At 37.2% G+C, this 19,322-nt stretch overlaps 1 protein-coding gene across 19 annotated transcripts in view; it reads right to left on the bottom strand.

Annotated features, from left to right (window-relative positions):
• Positions 1-19,322, bottom strand: part of SNRK (SNF related kinase) — a 141,844-nt gene that overhangs the window by 39,082 nt on the left and 83,440 nt on the right. For 11 of the 19 annotated variants that reach the window (XM_081527742.1, XM_081527744.1, XM_081527739.1 and 8 more), the window contains 2 exons: positions 13,537-13,598; positions 9,307-9,995 (listed from right to left, as the gene is read on the bottom strand). In XM_081527742.1, the coding sequence (XP_081383868.1) occupies positions 9,307-9,895 (589 nt within the window). In that variant the 5' untranslated portion in view covers positions 9,896-9,995; positions 13,537-13,598. The remainder of the gene's footprint in view (positions 1-9,306; positions 9,996-13,536; positions 13,599-19,322) is intronic. The other 8 variants (XM_081527756.1, XM_081527750.1, XM_081527751.1 and 5 more) reach the window with 1 other exon arrangement.

The raw sequence follows: 19,322 nt of genomic DNA, 5'->3' as shown, positions 1-19,322 counted from the left end.
TCACTGACTGAGCACAGTGTGCCTAAAAGTGGGAGGTGGAGTGGAGAAATTAAGCTTCATTATCAACATCAAAATGAATCCACATTCTCACCTTTTTTGAACCTAAAGGTTAAAAATTTTTTTTTTTCCCTTACTAATTCTCTAAAGAACATTAGAATACTGGGAATCTATTTTTTCACTAGTCGCTGAAAACATTTGATTCTATGGATTCGAATCAGTGGTAGTCAAGGCTGGATGCGTATCGGAATCTCATGAAAGCTTCAGGTGGGGGGCCTCACCCAACGACTATCAGAATCAGAATCTCTAGCAGGGTTGCCCAGGCAAAGTTTTTTTTTTTTTTCTTTTTTAAATCTCCCCCAGTGAAACTGGTGAGTGAAAAGTTAAGGACCACCGGTTTAGATCTTACCATACCACTAGACAGTAAGTTATACTTTTCAAAACAGAATCATCTGTTTCATTTTCTCTGACCTTATTACACAGTAAGAACAATATATACCATGGCTAAAAAGGCAGCAGGGAAAACATCAAAAACACGCAAATCATTTCTATCATGTTTCTCAAACCTTTCACTAAGAAATCAACGGTTGAGTTAGCGTAAAAAACCCCCTCTAAAGGGCACCTATAAGCCTATACCACACCTGACACTTCCTGCTCAAGAATCTCCTTATAGACATGAAATTTAATAACAGTTTATTTATAAAACCCAAAAGATTTTACTCAAGGCACTGCTACTGCCTTCTCAAATTAAACAACATTCACATTTAAAGCCAACGCACTGTGAAGACATAACTAATACTAAATCAAGTGCTTTTACTTACAAAGGGCTCATGCCAGATCAATTTTTAATTGTGATCTCTGAAATAATTTTCATTTCTCCTAGGCATGTGAAACTTCAAAAAGTTTAGGGAAGGATTTTCATTTTTTCTTTTGGTTTTATACGACAAGTGATGGCACTATACTTTGAAAAGGTACCTTTCGGAGCATGTGACCCTGTGTTTCACAGTTGGGTTGTGGAAGACGTGTGCCACATTTCTAGGGATGTGTTTTTCACTTCTCGGCAAACAAATGCTACCTGTGTGACTAGGCCTGAGCCCCTAGTGCAGCTCATGCTGGGCACACCTACACAAGTAGGTTCTATGTCTCCTTTTTAGAGTAACACAAGGTGCTACTTTAAAAAGGACCAAACTTCCTTACCCACACACAGAAGAGGCATAAATCATCCCTTAGAAATATGTAATCCCAAATTCCAGAGTTTGGGGCCTAAAACTCTGACACACGCCTAAGGTCTTACAACCTACACTCATCGAGACCTTATGTCCAAATGACAAATAGGATAAGAATAAATAATATAAAACTTGGCCAGATTCTGACTGGGAAGAAAAGGTTCAAGTCGGAAAATACTGAAACATTACAAACACATCTGTCTCTAATAAGTGACAACTGAGAAAAATCAAACTGTACACAAATTTGGTGCAGCCTGGCAAGCACGAAGTAAGTATATAAACAAGTATATAAACAAGTATATAAACAGCTTTAGCAAGTATATAAACAGCTTTTCTGTAGTAAGTCTGAAATAAAAGCAAGGTGCTATCAAGTCACAGTATAAACTATAACGGCAGACTGACGTAAACCTATGAAAAAATTTTTCATCTGTTTACACTTTTTTGGATTATTTCAAAGTTGTGTCACAAAGTTTAGGTTAGGTTGCACTATCTGTATAGGAAGGAGGAATCCTTTAAAAAAATATCAGAGAGAATATTTAAATGTTTTATACACATAATGCTAGAATCACAGGTCTTTTGGTGGTTCCTGTTTCCTAAGCCCTCTGATAGACTCTTTCATGGTTAAGAGCATGTAGAGATATTTTATCACAGGACTAGAACAGACTGAGGAATGACCGCTATAAGCACATTATACGTGGCTTCCAGCTTAACTATAGCTCTGGGCTTAAATACACCAAGATTTCCCAAATATTATACAAGATATAATTAGCATATAAATTAACAGTCAAGAATGTCTGAATTTATGTTTTACTGATCTACTTTTTGACAAGACAAGGTAATTCTTTTCAGGGAGACCACAGTCATTTTTAAATTCACACTGGATTTTGAGATGTTCTTCACATGCAGTATGGCAAGGCAAAGAAAAGAATAACTAAAAAGAACACAATTCTAAGATGTGTCCATAGACTTCATCGGATGTTAAGGCATTACTGAGTCAGAAAAACCTAAGAACCACTTCTCCAAAATAAATGCAAGTACATATTTTCAACATGGTGAAGGTTAAATGCTCCGACCTCAGTGGATACAGGATTATTTTTGGCTGATTATCTGGTTTTACAATTGGCTTTATTTTTAAAAATACAATATAAAAATAATTTGTTAGCAATGAAAAAATGCAGTGTGTTTCTGCCATGGCGACCTTCACTCTCAGACCATAATCAGGCATTATTGTTAAAAATAAAGTAAAAACAACCCCTACACAACAGCTCAGGAACATCTACATTGAAATACTTGACTTCCCTGATGGCTCAGGCGTTAAAGCGTCTGCCTGCAATGCAGGAGACCTGGGTTGCTAAGATCCCCTGGAGAAGGCAATGACAACCCACTCCAGTACTCTTGCCTGGAAAATCCCATGAACGGAGGAGCCTGGTAGGCTCCAGTCCATGGGGTTGCAAAGAGTCAGACATGACTGAGTGACTTCACTTTCACTTTAGGCAAAGAATAGTAAGTATTTTTTTTAACTTTTATTTGAAAATAATTATAGATTCACAAGAGCTGCTCCCCCCCCACAAAAAAAAAAAGCACAGAGAGGTCCCATGTACTCTTCACCCAATTTTCCCCGCGGCAACAGCTTACTTAACTAGAGCACATCATCACAACTAGGAAACTGGCTGGTTTACTCCACAGAGCTTATTCGGATTTCCCTGTTTTACATGCACTCATTTGTGTATAGCGTCCATGTAATTTCATCCCATGTATCGATTCATTTAATGACACCAGATACACAGAAGTGTTCCATCACCACAAGGCTCCTTCATGTGATCCCTTTATAACTACATCACTCACTATCAGCTCCAGCCTGTGGCAACTGCCGGTCTGTTCTCTCATCTCTGTAATTTTAGTTCAAGAGTTATATAAATGGGAATTATGCGGTATGTAAGTTTTTGAGATTGGCATTTTTTCACTCAGCGTAATTTTCTTAAAATCCATTCAGGCTGTTATATGAATCATTTGTTCCTTTTTATTGCTGCATAGCATTTCAGGGCAAGGATGCACCACAATTTCACCCACTGAAGGACATGTGGCCTGTTTCCAGTTTGGGGCTATTATAAATAAAGTTCCTATGAACAACCACAAACAGATTTTCATGTGAAAATAAACTCCCAGGAGTGCAACTGCAGAGTTGTATGGGAAGTATATATTTAGTTTTATAAGAAACTGCCGAACTATCTTCCAGAGTGGTGTAGTAGCAATTCCTCTCCAGCTCTTCTTTCTCATAACTGTTCTAGCTGCTTTAGGTCCGTGCCCTTTCCACACAAGTTTTAGAGTAATGTTGTCTATGTCCTCAAAAACTCTGCAGGGCTTTTGGCAGGAACTGGATTAAACCTATGGATCAATTGGGAAGAAGTGACATCTGTACTATCTGGTTTTCCAATTCATGAATATGATTTATCTCTCCATTCATTTAAGTCTTTTTTAATTTCCTTCATTAGCATTTTGCATTTTTCAGCATAAATTATTTTCTTATATGTGTTTTCTTAGATACATACATTTTCTTTCATAGGATTGTAAATATTATTGTTTTTAATTTCAGGCTCCAGATGTTTGTTAATATAGAGAAATGCAATTGGTTTTTGTGTGTTTATCTTGTATCCTGTGATCCTGCTGAATTCACTTATCATTTCTAGTAATTTTTCTGTAAATACACATCTTGAGATTTTCAATGCAGAAAATCATGTCATCTGCAGATTGAGGTGGTTTTATTTCTTCCTTTCCACTCTGTATGCCTTTTAGTACTATGCCCAATAAGTGTGGTGAGTGAACATCCTTGTCTTGCTTCCAAACTTGGAAAGCATAAAGATGAAAGCATTCAGTCATTCATCATTAAGTATGTCAGCTGTAGATTTTTGAAGATGTTCTTTATGAAGTTGAGAATGTTCCCCTCTTTTCCTAGTTTACTGAGAGTAATATTTTAATGTGGGACGAAACACAGATTTATAAAAAGAACTCTAGTTTTCTGCATACTCATATGCATGAGGACACTTTTTATAACTCCATAAATGAATAATCTTTACTAAATACTGAACTGCAAATTGTGGACAGTGTAGACAGATTTTCTGTTTACATCCCAAAAAGCTTATACACATTGACTTCTAAGTCCAAACCTTTGCACTGTATTAACATGGTGCCACGTTTTACATAATTTAGCTTTCAATGATTTCTCCTGATTATTAACTTAGCAAATAATAAACTAATGAAGAGACCTAATATTTCATCCTTGAAACTGTTTGTCTATAAACTAGGAAGTATCTAATATAGGGGTTTTCAGTTCCAAAACTGTAACTTCCCTGGAAGCCTCTGAATCTCAAGTGAGATGATCAAGTTTTCGATACCAAATCTAGTTCATTTTAACTTGAAACTAAACTTTAAAAATTTACTGAAGTAAAAAGATATAAACAATGTCAGGGTTTTACACTGTGCATGATCTGAGAAACAGTTTTTTCATTTTAGAGTTTCTGTATTTGAAGAAACCTATAAAACATAGTTTTGCTTTTTAAAGCAGAGTAAAGTCTTCTCCTGGTGGCTCAGTGGTCAAGAATCCCCCTGCCAATGCAAGAGAAGCAGATTCGATCCCTGGGTCGGGAAGAGCCCCTGGAGGAGGAAATGTCAACCAGCTCCAGTATTCTTGCCTGAATAATCCCATTTTGTTCCTTTTCCCTTCTAACTCGGTGAAGTCAACTTAGTACACGTTCTTGAAAGCCAACTGAGGCAACTGGAATCAACAGCTCACTGAGTATGATCCAGCCTCTTTCTCCCCACAAATCTCTCGATATGAGAGCAAAGGTAGATGGCACACAGGATCAGACTAACAGAGGAATCAGCTGACAGAAGCATCTGTGTTGGTCCTTTTCAGAAGACAGTCTGGAAACAGGAAAGACTTGCACTTAAGACAATCACTACAAGAATGAATCCAGAAAAAAACTTTAAAAAGAATGAATCCAGTTCTCTCCCTCTGTAACTCATTGAGCATGAACAAGCAGGTGTTTGTTCCAGGTGGGGGTAGTGACTGTGGACACAGGGGCAGAGGTGTACTGACAGTCTGTCAAACACTAAGATCAGATACCAGGCCACCCTCTGCTCCTCCCCCACATCAACTGGAGGTTACTCAGACACTGAATTTGCAGACTGCTAGAGAATCTCCAAAAACAATACAGAAGGTAAGCACACAACGAACAATCCCCAAGCACCAAGCCGACAGGAGCAGCAGGAGACATGAACCAAGTGCACCAAGCAGAACTAACACCCAAGAAAAACCACTTAACACAGCATTTCTAGAAGTGAAACTATGCACCACAGATTAGATGAAAAGTATAGCCCAACAATGACAATAAAATTAATCTCACGTGAGACTGTGCCCCCGCAGCGTCTGAAACAAAAGATGATTGGAAAGTATCTTTAAAGTTGGAAAGAAAACGATTCTTAATATGTACTTCTGTACTCAGCCAAAGTACCATTCAAATGTGATGATACGTTCAGACAAAGACTTGGGAAACTTTTCAGAAGTCTTCTCTAAAGAATTAAAAACAAAACAAAAGTAATCTAAGATAGAAAGGTGACAAGTCAGTGGTAAACCAAAAAATTAGTAAAATTAAGTTCAAAATTAAAAATTTTGTATAAAATAAATAAAAGCAAATAAAGGAAAGTGAAAGCAAACTATAGTCTTGTATGGTAGAGGGAATGATACAAATACTAACTCTAGACATTAAGAGTAGACAGTAATACAGAGAAACAGACTGCACATCTTGCAAACCAGTAAAGGAGGAGCAAAGACAACTTGAATACTCCAACAAAATATGGCAAAAGGTAATAATGAAGTAATAAGGCAAATGAAAAATACAAAATAGCACAAATAAGCCCAAATATTCCAGTAAAAAACAAATATGAATGGACTAAATTCACCTATTAAAAGTCTTATGGATTACAGACACCTAATAAAGCTATATATTGTTTAATATAAACCTGAAACAAAATCACAAATGGGATTTAAAGCAATAAGCAAATAAATAGTTTCATATTACTAAAAGTGATAGCCCATCATGTAAAACAAATTATATAGACTTTTATATACCTAACGCAGCATGAAAATAACATGTATAAGCAAAGAATGATTAAAATACAAAATTGACAGATTTGAGTAGGGGACTAGCACAATTCTCTCAAAAAGTAACAGATAAGAATAAAAACATGACACAAAGGAACAAAATACATAATTAACAATCTTAATTATGTATAAAAACTCTATATGTACCAAAAATACAAATATTTTTATCACACAGGGACGCATAACCAAAAATTACTATGTACTAAACCACACAGAAAATCTAAAAATATTCCCCAAAGCAGAAACGAATCAGGCATATTTGACTGTAATATACTAAAATTAGAAGTTAAAACCAAATAGCTAAAAGGAAAAATAAATGTATCCATTTTGAATTTTTAACAAACAAAAAATCTCAACAAGAAACAAAGCAGTAAAGTTTAGCGATGAACAATGACTGCAGAGTGAAAGTCCTGGGATGTTCCCAGAGACCGTGGGAGAAGACGACACAGTCTTAGATGTGTTCATCAGAAATCAGGACAATAAAAGAAAAAAGCTTTCAACTCAAGACACTAAAAAAGAAATCAGAAGGGAAATCAAAGGTCCTAGAAAGAATTAATAAAAAGTGAAAGAAAAGTAATGATACAGAAAAAAAACAGTTAAATAAAATCAAATTTGAATCTTTGAATATAATAAAATACAATTTCTGAACTAATTTTCAATGTTGAGGACCAATGTACTCTTAAAAAACTTAATTATAAAATTGAACCAAAGTTGTTTTACTTAACAATATCTGATAATTAAGTGGCAGATTCTAATCTTTATCCCCAACTAATTTTGCTAAATATCTGTGAAAAATCAGTGATTGATTTTGGCATAATAAACTAATACTACATTAACAGAAATGTAACTTTCCATTTGTTTTTTAAAGCAATTCTATAGTACTTCCAATCACACAACCACACAAAATGTATGGAAATAAATACAAATAATGAAAATGAACTCTACCCAATTCCACTTTACCAACCTAAGTTAATCATTTATCAGACTGGTGATTATCCTTTCAGACAATTTTCTTTTTGTTTTTAAAAACTTATTTAAAGTTCTAAGATGCAATATTTAAGAGGAGGGGAAAAAAAGAACATTACAATGAACACCTACGTATTCACTGCCCAACTTCGGAAATAAGCATCACCAATACAGCTGAAACTCTGTAGACAGGCCTGCACCTCAGAAGTAGTTAACTACCTTGACCTCACACGTTCTTCATACTTCATAGCATGTACTGCAGCCCTCAACAATGTATCATACTGCTTTGTATGTTTTAAACTTTCCTATAAATGTTCTAATACTGTATGTACTCTTTACTCATTTTCTCACTTAAACAAGTTTGTGAAACTCCAGCCATGCTGACATAATTCATTAATTTTCATAATTCATTAATATTCATATAGTTTAACCATACGAATATAACAATTTATTCTCCTGCTGATGAAGAGTCAATACTGCTAAAAACATTCTTTGAAAATCTCCAGCATATGTGAGAGCTTCTCTATGGTGCATACACAGGAAGCAGAACCACTGGGTCTCAGGATGTCTACTTAACTTTACTAGATACTGACAAACTGTCATCTACAAAGTACAAGAGTTCTTCATGTACTATAGTCTTATCCACACTTGGTTTTGCCTGCCTTTAGCTTTGCTCAATATGAAAAGTAAGAAACCGTGTCTTACTGTGGTTTTAATTTGCCTTTCCCTGATTATTAGTGAGGCTGAATATCCTTTTCATGTTGACACATTGATGTTACCTCATCTGCATATTCTTGCCTCCATTTTCAGATTAGAGTCTCCACTAATCAAAAACTGTCTGCCTCAAATATTCTAAGGAAAGACTTCAGTGAAGCCTGGTTATCTGTAGTGGGTAGAAACCATTTATTAACCCTTTCTTTTCGGGACATATAGTCTAACATGAAAAACAGTGCCTTGGTGTAGAGAGTATTCAGGACAAGATCAGCGTTCTTCAATGCGTTATCTTTCATCTTCTATAACCTGCATTTTAAATGATCAGAATGCAAATGAAAGGCTCATTATCTATGAAGTTTGACATCATATGCCTGTAATATTAGAATTATTTTTCTAAGATTAAACCTGAAATTTTAAAAGCTGACCACACCTTCAGAGTAACAAATCCTTAAAAACTGAAAATAAATTCCTAGATGACCTTCACAACAAATACGATTCCAAGGGGACAAAAATGACACAAGCTGAAAAGCAATAAACACTTCTGTCACAACTAAGTAACTCATGATGAGTGAGAGTATCAGAAAGTGTTGGAGTGCAGGGAGCAGGCCGGTGGATGCCAAGGGCTACCACTACTGTGAGATTCACCACACAGTAGGCACTCTGTCATCAACCTTCTATCCTATACAGGAAGACAGACAGTAACCACCATACGGGTCACTGGGAAAAGCAAACAAGATAACATCCAATACCTGTATCTGATCGAATTCTATTCTATGGACGATGAATGAAGCAGAGAGGTCAAGGTCACAATAAATGATTCCAATGCCAGAATTCTTCACTCTATACACTGTAATATTCACAGTACCTTTCTAATATGGGTCTCATGACTGTTTAAATGTATTCACAGGAAGGAAATAACTAGAAGTATCTAAAAAGATAGGAAAAGCACTCAGATCCTTAAAAAAAAAAAAACAAACAAAACAGGCCGATGAGAGGTTATCTTAAAAAGTAACTTATTCTTCTTTTGTGCTAACAAATACACTTTAGACATTAGCTATCTATAAGGTAAAATAAACTCAGACAGCTTTAGGGAAACACGGCAGTCATGAAACCCAATCTGTTTACTATGATCCATTTAACAGAAATTCTCTTACAAATTATTTACATATGAACAACAACTGATTTGACCAACTATACTTCAACCAGTAGAATTCCAGACAGCAAATACTGAAAGGTACCCACCTACTGCGGGTGCATCATACTCGTCACCAAGCAGAATTTCTGGGGCAGAATATGCAAGAGATCCACAGCTGGTAGTGAGCTTCTTCCCTGGTTGAAATTTGTTGCTGAAACCAAAGTCTGTCAACTTTACAAGACCTTGTTTTTCAAAGAAGACCACATTCTCAGGTTTTAAGTCTCTGTGAACCACATGGAGTTTATGACAGTAAGATATGGCATGAACTATCTGAGCAAAGTACTTCTTGGCCAAGTCTTCATTAAGTCCCTCCTCATGCTTCATTATGTAATCGAACATGTCTCCTCCATCCCCAAGTTCTAGGATAAGATAAAGTTTGGTCTGGGTGTCAATCACTTCATAAAGGCGTACGATGTTGGGATGCTGCACTAGTTTCATGCATCTCACTTCTTGGAAAAGATGACCAGTGGCTAGTGTGTCCAATTTTGTCTTGTCAATAACTTTTACTGCCACTTTTTCACCTGTAAAGACATGCCTGGCAAGTTTAACCACTGCAAAATGACCTCGACCCAAGGTTTTATCCAGATCATATAATCCAGCAATCTTCCCATCATACCCTCGCTTGAATCCTGCCATGCTGGTCCAACGTAAGAAAAAATATTTAGACTGTTTAAAATGGATCTTCTCATATATCCGGTGAAAATAAGAAATTCATTTTCAATATCGTCATGGACATCTACAAAATAAGAGAAATAAAAAATTAAGTTTTCTGTGACTTATCCTTTTATAGCTTCATTTTTTGAAAATTTTGTTTTATAAGAAGCTTGAAATATATTGAGACAAAATCAGTCAGGGGCATTTATAATTACCTATTTACAGATTTAGGGTTTACATTATAAAGCTTGATCATGTAAATGCCATTTTATTTTGCAAACTGATACAAAGTTAATCTGTTGAAACAACTTTTGGGTGATGTCACAAGAAAACTGGCAAGTTTGATACGCTTTAAAGAAGCGTTTAAAGAAGAGTATTTTCCAAAAGTAATTTCAATTAGCATCTTAAAAAAGAAGTCTGGGACTGACTAGAAAGGGAAAACACAACAAATATACACTTGGAAGGAAACCAACAACTTCTTCCTGCTATCCCAAAATTAGCACTATTTAATATAATATCCCTTCAGTAAAGACTTCTGACTCTCCCAGAAGAGTACAATTCAGTTTTCTGGAGTCTTTTCATCTACCTTCCCTCCCCTGTATTTCCAAAGCACCATGAGACACCTCTATCCCAGGTGGTCTTCATCTTATAGGTTTCAGTACACACCACCTCTATCCTGAGGCCTCAAGGTTCTTGAGGACTCTATGGTTGGTTCCATGTTTTATTTCTACCCTCTGCTAATGCCAAGAACAGTGTTTTACACAGAACAAGTAATCAAAATTTTTTCAAATTTTGAAATGCAACTTTTTTCAAAACATTTACAAGTAAATTGTTTGCTGTTGCATCACTGGTACCTAGAACAGTACCTGGTACACATTAGGTGTTTTAATATTTGCTGACCGACAGTACTTATTCTTTGTGCTTATCTGTTATGCTTGTCTCTATTATGGTTTTCCACCTCTCAAACAAAACCTACCATGACGTGCATACAATTTCAAGAACACAAAAGCATGCATTTAAACTATTTACATGTTAAAGATTATTTGGCTTTAAAGACCTCATTTTACATGGAGTTTAAAATTCTTAACCTTTATAGTATAAACCTTAAAATATAGAAATAGGTTCTTATAAATGACCCTGACTCAGAAAAATTTTTTAATGTATATAATTATACAAATTAAGACATCATTTTAAATCTCACAGACTAAACTCTATTATTTTTTTTTAACCAATTAAATAGAATAACAAAATCCCATGAAAAATACAGCCATCTCCTAAGACTAGATCTTTCCTATTAGTGCACATTAATCCGTGCAGTGAAGCCTTTTCTAATGCTCCCATATTCAGTTTCACATTTTCAGTTAACTTTTTATTAGCAGTACTCAGAGCAATTACTCTACTTAGGTGAAAACATCCCAAAAACCTAAACTGTACATAAAAGTCTTTTTTTAAGCACTAGCAGTAAATACCTTTAAATCTCATTTTTGCTTAAAAGAACAGAAGAAAAGCTAACAGTTAACATTTACTGAAAACCCACTATATATATATTTGCAAAAAGTGAATCAAATTAGATTGTGTCATTGGATCTTAACAATCCTAAAAGGTCAGTATTATTCCCATTTTATAGCCAAGAAAGCATTGTGTTTCAGGTAAATGCTGAAGCTAAGATTCAAACTGAATTCTTATTTCAAAGCGCAGACCTCTTATAAACATATAACCATTCTAAACAATATTATATTTAGGATAATAATACCGTGATGTTAAAAAAAAATTCTCGCAGTCATTCTCCCATGCAGGCTAAAATGATCTGAATCACATATCTGGGGCCACCTCAAACTTCTCTGCAATTGTAAATTACCCTCAGAGTAATTCTGAGTGCTTCATTTAATTGTAAATTGCCCCCAGAGATAGGATTATTAGTCTCATTTTGAGGCACAAAAAAAACAGTGAGTAACCTGGCCTAGGCTATAAGGCCAGTGTGTTAAAGAGCTGAGATTTACTGAAGTCTGCTTTTAACCACTGCTCTACACTGTTTCTGCAAATTAATTTCAGAAACAAAATCCTATTTCTATTGAGACTTTTTAAAATGAGAAACCTGCACTGTTAAGATACAGATTATATGGCTTTCTCTTTGGAGAAAAAGCAAATTTCTTTTGTATTGTGTGTTATCCTTGTCATCTGAGCTGCTCATTTTACTGATAATAGGAAAATCCAAGAGGAAAGATCGTGCTTTATTTGGACAGTAGTTCCCCAAAAGAAAGTAATTTAAGCATATTTAATTTTCAAAAACAAAAACTCTAAGCTAACTCCAGGGGGCAGAAAACTATCTTTAAATCTTTAACTTCAATTAATTATAAGGGCAGTAATAACTCTTAAAATTCTACCTGAGCTTATGTTTCTATTGCATAAGCTTACAAACGCAACTCTGGCTTTCAAAAAAAAAACTTCTTTAGGCTGCCCCCAAGTTATATAATATTTATTTTTTCATCTATCACTTTAGATGTATTCCTGGAAAGTGGCACAGAAATCAAAGCTTTATAAACAAATTTCAGGTGGTTTACATTTTAATTATTTTTTAAAGATTTATGTATTACAAAGGAATATACAGATATGGGGGGGGAGTCTTTTTTAGGGTCTCAGACACCCAGAGAAAATCACTATTCACATTGTCGTTTCTCTTTCCAAAACTGCGTTAGCAAAAGGGCACAATGAAATAACTTTTAATCTACTAGCAAGTTTATGAGGAAAAATCTCATAGGCTATCTTCTTAATGACAAGCTACCCTGTAGTAAAATGATTAATTGCTTTCACTATCAAAGAATTCACTTTTTGGGTACTTTTCTGGATATACATATCCCTTTTTCATTGTCTGAAAGTGAAGTGAAATGAAAGTGGCTCAGCGACCCCAGGGACTAGATAGTCCGTGGAATTCTCTAGGCCAGAATATTGGGAGTGGGCAACCTATCCCTTCTCCAGGGGATCTTCCCAACCCAGGGATCGAACCCAGGTCTCCTGCAGGGTCAGGAAGATCCCGTGGAGAAGAGAAAGACTACTACCCACTCTAGTATTCTGGCCTGGAGAACTCCATGGATGATCCATGGAGTTGCAAAGAGTCGGACACGACTGAGTGACTTTCTGTGTCTATCAAACTACAACTATGAACCTAAAAAACAGAAAGTTACAAATAACTGAAAGTTGAGAGGAAAAATATCCTTGTTATTGAACATCTTTTAAAATACTGTTTAATCATACTATCAGGTGTATTTTGAGTTAGTATAGGAAATAATTAGGCTTCCCTGGTGGCTCAGACGGTAAAGAAACTACTTGCAACACAGGAGACCCAGGTTCAATCCCTGGGTTGGGAAGATCCCCTGGAGGAGGGCATGGCAACCCACTCCAGTATTCTGGCCTGGAGAATCCCCATGGACAATGGAGCCTAGCGGGCTACAGTCCATGTGGTCCCAAAGAGTCAGACACAACTGAGCAACTTAACACAGGAAATAATTAAATCATTTTTTGATATCTGAGGATCTCGCAATGCCTGAAAATCATTCTGAACACCAATGTAGAATGTTAAGATGCGGCTTATGTAAAGGCAACTGTGTACCAACTCCAAGACATACCCTGCAAACTGCATGCGGAGTAATCCTTGTTATTACTGTGTTTTGTTAGTCGCTTCTTTTTCCTAAAAGAAAATACAAAGATATTAGTTTAGTTCTATTTGTTTTAACTTTTGCTGAAAGTTAAAATATAAACCCTCAGGGTGGACACACACAGACATAATATAAAAATGGCCAATCTGTTTTCAGTGACCCAGTCTTCCATTATTTTTCTCCCCTCTGTCAACTACAGCCCGTCCGAGGAATCTTTAGGCAACAGGTATTTCACGGTGAAAAGACCCTGATGCTGGGAAAGACTGAAGGCGGGAGGAGAGGGGACGACAGAGGATGAGGTGGTTGGATGGAATCACCGACTCAATGGACGTTGAGTCTGAGTAAACTCTGACAGTTGGTGATGGACAGGGAGGCCTGGCGTGCTGCAGTCCATGGGGTCGCAAAGAGTCGGACACAACTGAGCGACTGAACTGAACTGACTGATTTCACAGTGAACAAGTCACACAGAGATTGGTGCAGGCAGACAGAGTAAAAGGATTATTCCACTTGAAGGAGGAAGGAATTATAATAATGAAGAGTAAAGTCACTGTTTTTGAAATGCCTCCTGGGTAATGAGCACGAATCCTCACCAGGAGCCTGCAAGGGAGGCACCAGGAGGCTCCACCTGCCCCACGAGCAGCAGCCTACGGCTCCAAGCTGCTCAGCCAGGCTTCAAAGCCCAACACGCCTGCAAGAGCCTCTCTGGCGCATGACATACTCACTCCAATAGCCAAGGAGGGCAACCTCTCCAACACTCCGTCCTCCAGAAGGCCAGCAGGAATCAACACTAGCTCTGGGGGACACACACAACAGCTCTGCACTAGACGCTTTCCATTTGAGAGTAAAAAACTCCATGAACAAAGAGAACATGACAGGATCACTGATACCTAAGCTCGTGGCACAGGGAGGGAACTAAGGCAGCCTTGCAGGCCTTTCCTCAACATTGGAACATTGTATTAATAATTTTAAGTTCTAAACATTCAAACTAGGCCAATGCTCTTTACACAGCACAGTACAGGTGAGTCCAGGTAATCATTAAGCTCAAGCTCGTATGAGCTTGGGGAACAGAGCAGTTGAAGAGGTTGGGGAAGAAAGAAATGTGGCTGTGAAAACAAGATTACTGCTGGGAATGAGGGGCTGAAGAGCCATGCAGACAGTTGCTCACACAGACGGGGCCAAGCAAAGTCATGGGCACGGGCCCACGTCTGGAGAAAGGTGAACTCTGGGATGCCGACCTGCTCCTTCAGCTCCAAGTGAGATACAATAGCTCCTCCCATTACCCACGCCTGCTTCTCTTTCCAACAGACAGTTTCATCCACAGTCTAGCAAGGCAGCGTGATGGTCCAACCTGGCTGAGGACTGGGTCTGTTAAGGCTTATGACTGGATCTGAATGCCAGCTCACCAGCCACTAGCCACTGGATCTGAGAAAAACTTGACCTCTCTGTATGGCCAGTCGCCTCATTAGAAAACATCAGTAGCAAAAGCATGGCATAGACCATGCTTTATATCTTGTATTCTGCTTTTTTCAATTGACCAATTACTTTCCTTTCAGTATTTTTGTTTCAATTATGAAAGAAACATCTACGCAGTGTAAGAAAAAATACAATTAGAACATATATACTGGCAAAAAAAGGGAAGCTTTTTTAAAAAATCATCCATTATTCTACTGTATTCTACTGTCTGTGATCATCTGTTAACATTTTGGACCCAGCCCTCCAAATTATTTTCCATGTATAATCCATGTTAGACACAAAATGGGGTCACACACACACACATATACACACTGGGGATGCAGGGAAGTTGCAACCATTTTCTAAGTATTTCCACAAAACAAGGTCATTTTAGAAAATCTGGAAAATACAGAAAAGCACCATAGATGAAAAACAAACAAAAAACATCTACAATCTCATCAAGGATAGCCTCTATTCAGCTTTAGTTTATATTCTTTACACCTGGGCTTCTATACAAAGCTACGATTCTGCACATGAAGTCACAGCACTGCTTTTTCCTCTACTACAGGATGAACATTTTCCATGCACTATGTTCTTCTAAACCACTATTTTTAATGACATTAACTATTATGACATCTTCTAAAACAGCAAAAGCACTACATTAGGCCATTCTAACGCAGTCTTCTTACTTATGATAGCATACGCTCATACATGGATATGATGCGGCTGGACCTAAATGGAACAGACTATCCAGTCGAGGGTGTTTATAATATGGAAATTCGTGTTTGAGAAACAAGTATTGGTGTGTGTTGCAAGAATACATTGATGTTCTCCCAGTTTACTAAAGAGAGCAGAAGCAACTGAAGTGTGCGGGCGTGGCTGGAGAAGAGGAAGGAAGTGTGGGTGGCCCTACACACATTTTGCAAGCTGCTGAAAACAGTTGTAAAACCAGCCTCTGTTAAAAACCTACTGTCGATTTGGAATGCACCCTGTTATTCTTGTCAAAACTCACTTCTAGCTTTTCACTGACATCTTTACCATTGGAGTGTGGTCTGTATACGAAACTAAGGTCTCCCAGTCACACCTCTCTCCTGAAGAGGCAGGGAACAGCACGCTGAACAAAGGTGGCTTCGTGCGGATAATCATTATCAAGCAAGCCATGGCATGAGAAAGCAGGTCACACAAAAAAAGGCCATATGCAAAAATTAGGCTACTCCATAGCCTCTCTCCACTTTGGGATATTATAAATTTCCCCTGTTAAACCAGACCACTAGTATTCAAACACAGAAAAACCTTCCAAACAATTTACATGCCTCAAAAAATGATCTGTGCCAGTGCTCCCCCTCCATATAGACAGCTAAAAGATGAGTTTTTATGCAACCATGCTAAAACTGTATTTAAGCTTCTTATACATGGAAATTATCTGGTATCTTTCACAAACAGCAAAAATATGAAAACTGTAACTCTTACTCATGGGAAATGTCAGACTAAACCTACGTTTAGAGAAAAGTCAACTCAAGTAGAGGAGCTAATGCACATTTCACAAAAATTGCCACCCTGATCTCACTGCTAAAATTTCAAAGATACCTATAACAAAAACAGTATAGGCTGAAAAGAAGGCAGTAGACTCAATCCTCCAGAAATATCAGTAACCTTCAAGTCAAAAAAAACGCAATCCCAGTGGCAGTCACCATTGCTGTTTTTTTCATCCAAAGTACTCCACATTTTTGGACTGGTACTTCTCCTGGGCATTAACATAGGCTATAAGGCAAGGATGACGCAACCAGGGTCATCCAGTGGTTAGGATCTGGCACTTCCGATGCAGGGGGCCTGGGTTCAACCTCTGCTCGGGGAACTAAGAACCCATATGTCTCATAGCATGGCCAAAAAAAGACAGAAGAAACCATCACAAACAAGTCAACAGGTCCCAAGTTATGGAAGAATCCAGAGTTCCTCACTGGACTGGTTGAATATTACTATGTGGGTATCAGGATCAGTCTGGAGCCACTAGATGCAATCAAGACAGAAACTGCAAATTAGAAGGTTTCAGTCAATCATTTATTATGAGAAATGGCCCAACATGCAAAAACGCACCTCCAAATGTCTAATAAAGCATTTGCCAAGGGAAGGTAAAGTAACTGTTTACTAAAGTATGTCCTCAGAGTTTTCTTCCAGGTAGTCAATTTTAATGGACTCAGGGCCACTTGAGGTAACCAGGAATGCCAGGCTGAAAAGTCTGCTCTGGTCTCTCAAGGCAGCGACTGGGTTGCCAACGCAGATCGATCCCTTAAAGTGCTGGTTTAAGAAATCTTTATTTTCCCTAAATATAACAAGCTATATCCCAGGGATTTGAATGAAAGGAGGAGTCAGACAATCTATTAACTGATGGAAAGTAGCACTTAGTGTTTATAGAGAGAAAGGGGTTAACATCCAAGCCACAAAACCTAGACCAGCAGCACAGGTAATAAGTTCAAATTCTTCAACAGAACTGCCTCTCATTAAAGTGATGAAAAATGCTAGGCATGTCACCATTGCTACCTGAGGGTAAATGAGTCCTTAAAAATTAGTATGACAGCTCTGGTATAAAGTGCCCACATAATAAATAATGATTTAAGCACAAGTTGGTGTGTAGAAATTACTCCAAAATAAATAAAGCCAACCCACAATTGCTCCTTTGCCAGGAAAACAGAATGTAAGGTGGAACTATGGAGAATTTAAAAACTTAATCTAAATCTCTCTTCCAGGGCTTTTATTAATACTGTAAAAATTCATTTTAACTACATATCATCTTTTTTATACCCCCTGCTGATGCTGTGACAAAGATGGTCATGAAAAAGTGGTCAAAAAAGAATGTTGGAAAGAAAAAAAAAAAAACTAATCCATGAACAAAAATATCGGCACCTAATTGTTTCACCGACTTTGACTTAAAAGGCAGAAGCATTTGGGAATTTTCTCATACTGCTGGCACCACAGATTACTTTTCTGAAAAGCAATTTGGCAATACCTGTATCAAAAGCCTTAAAATAATTAATATCTTTGATTTAATAATCTTACTAATAGATTTACGTCTTAAAGAAATAGACAAATATTTAGTCACAATGTTCAGGGACATTTATATCGGGGAAAAAAAAGATCAGAATAACCAGAAGGTCTACAATAAGGAAATGGTACACCTAATACAAAACTATGCTGCTATATTTTGAATCTATTCAATCTCATGGGAAATGGTCACAATAAAACGTTAAGTAAAAAAATTCACACTAAATTTCATGGCACGGGATCCCAAATGTTCTCAGAACATACAATCTGCCTACATATATACTTAAAAAAAAAAATGTTAACATTACAGATTTCTTTTCTCTTTATGCTTTTCTCTTCTCTTCAAATTTTTAGCAGTGAATATGTGCTGCCTTTATAATTTAGGAAAGGCAGAGGTTACTAAAATTTTGAATTTCTGTACATAATTATTCATTCAATTTACTTTTCAATTGACACCGATGAAATAAACCAATTTCCCTGAAATATATACATATATTTATATAATCTTAGTAAACAGACATACTCAATGAAATATTCTGCCTCCTTTGAGGGACAAAGTATGCAATTCTTTCAGGCTAAGGAAGGAAGAGGAACACTGAGTCTAACTTTTTATTAGCAAATATTTCAGCCCTAATTGTGGGGGATGAACTGTGGGCAACAATACAATCCCCCAGTCCTAGAATCTTACAAATAAGTTATTTACGTATAAACAGATAATAATTATACGAGATGGTTGGATGGCATCATCATCTCAACAGACATGAGTCTGAGCAAACGGAGGGAGTTGGTGATGGACAGGGAAGCCTGGCGTGCTGCAGTCCATGGGGCTGCAAAGAGTTGGCCACGACTTAGTGACTAAGAAAACCTGGGCAAGTTATGTCAAAGGAAGAGCAAAGGATACTAAAGGCAGGACCCCCAAGGACGGGGCAGTGCACAGATCAGGCCTTACCCCTCACAGGGAGCAGTGGGACACCCTTTCTGGAAATAGGAGAAACGGACAGCAGAGGGTATGTGGGTGAAGTCAGGCCAGTGGGCAGAAGTGAGATTATTAATATAATAGGGTTAGGAAGGCTGATCCTGAAAACTACCTAGTAGTTCACTATTTAGGGAACTGTGATGAACTCTCAGTCTCTCAACATCAATGGAAAACTTGCTAGACTAAATTCACCACATTATCTTCGAACTGTACTTTACGTTAATTCAAGTGTCATCAAAGAGTTAAAAATGCACAGAAGCAGCTTCACATGACAGAGCTGATGTGAGGC

This window comes from Giraffa tippelskirchi, chromosome 9, assembly GCF_054371585.1.
Source record: "Giraffa tippelskirchi isolate mGirTip1 chromosome 9, T2T-mGirTip1v1.2.pri, whole genome shotgun sequence".
Classification (NCBI taxonomy): Eukaryota; Metazoa; Chordata; class Mammalia; order Artiodactyla; family Giraffidae; genus Giraffa; species Giraffa tippelskirchi.
Note: the sequence above shows the minus strand (reverse complement) of the source record. Positions and strands in the feature narration are given on the sequence as shown.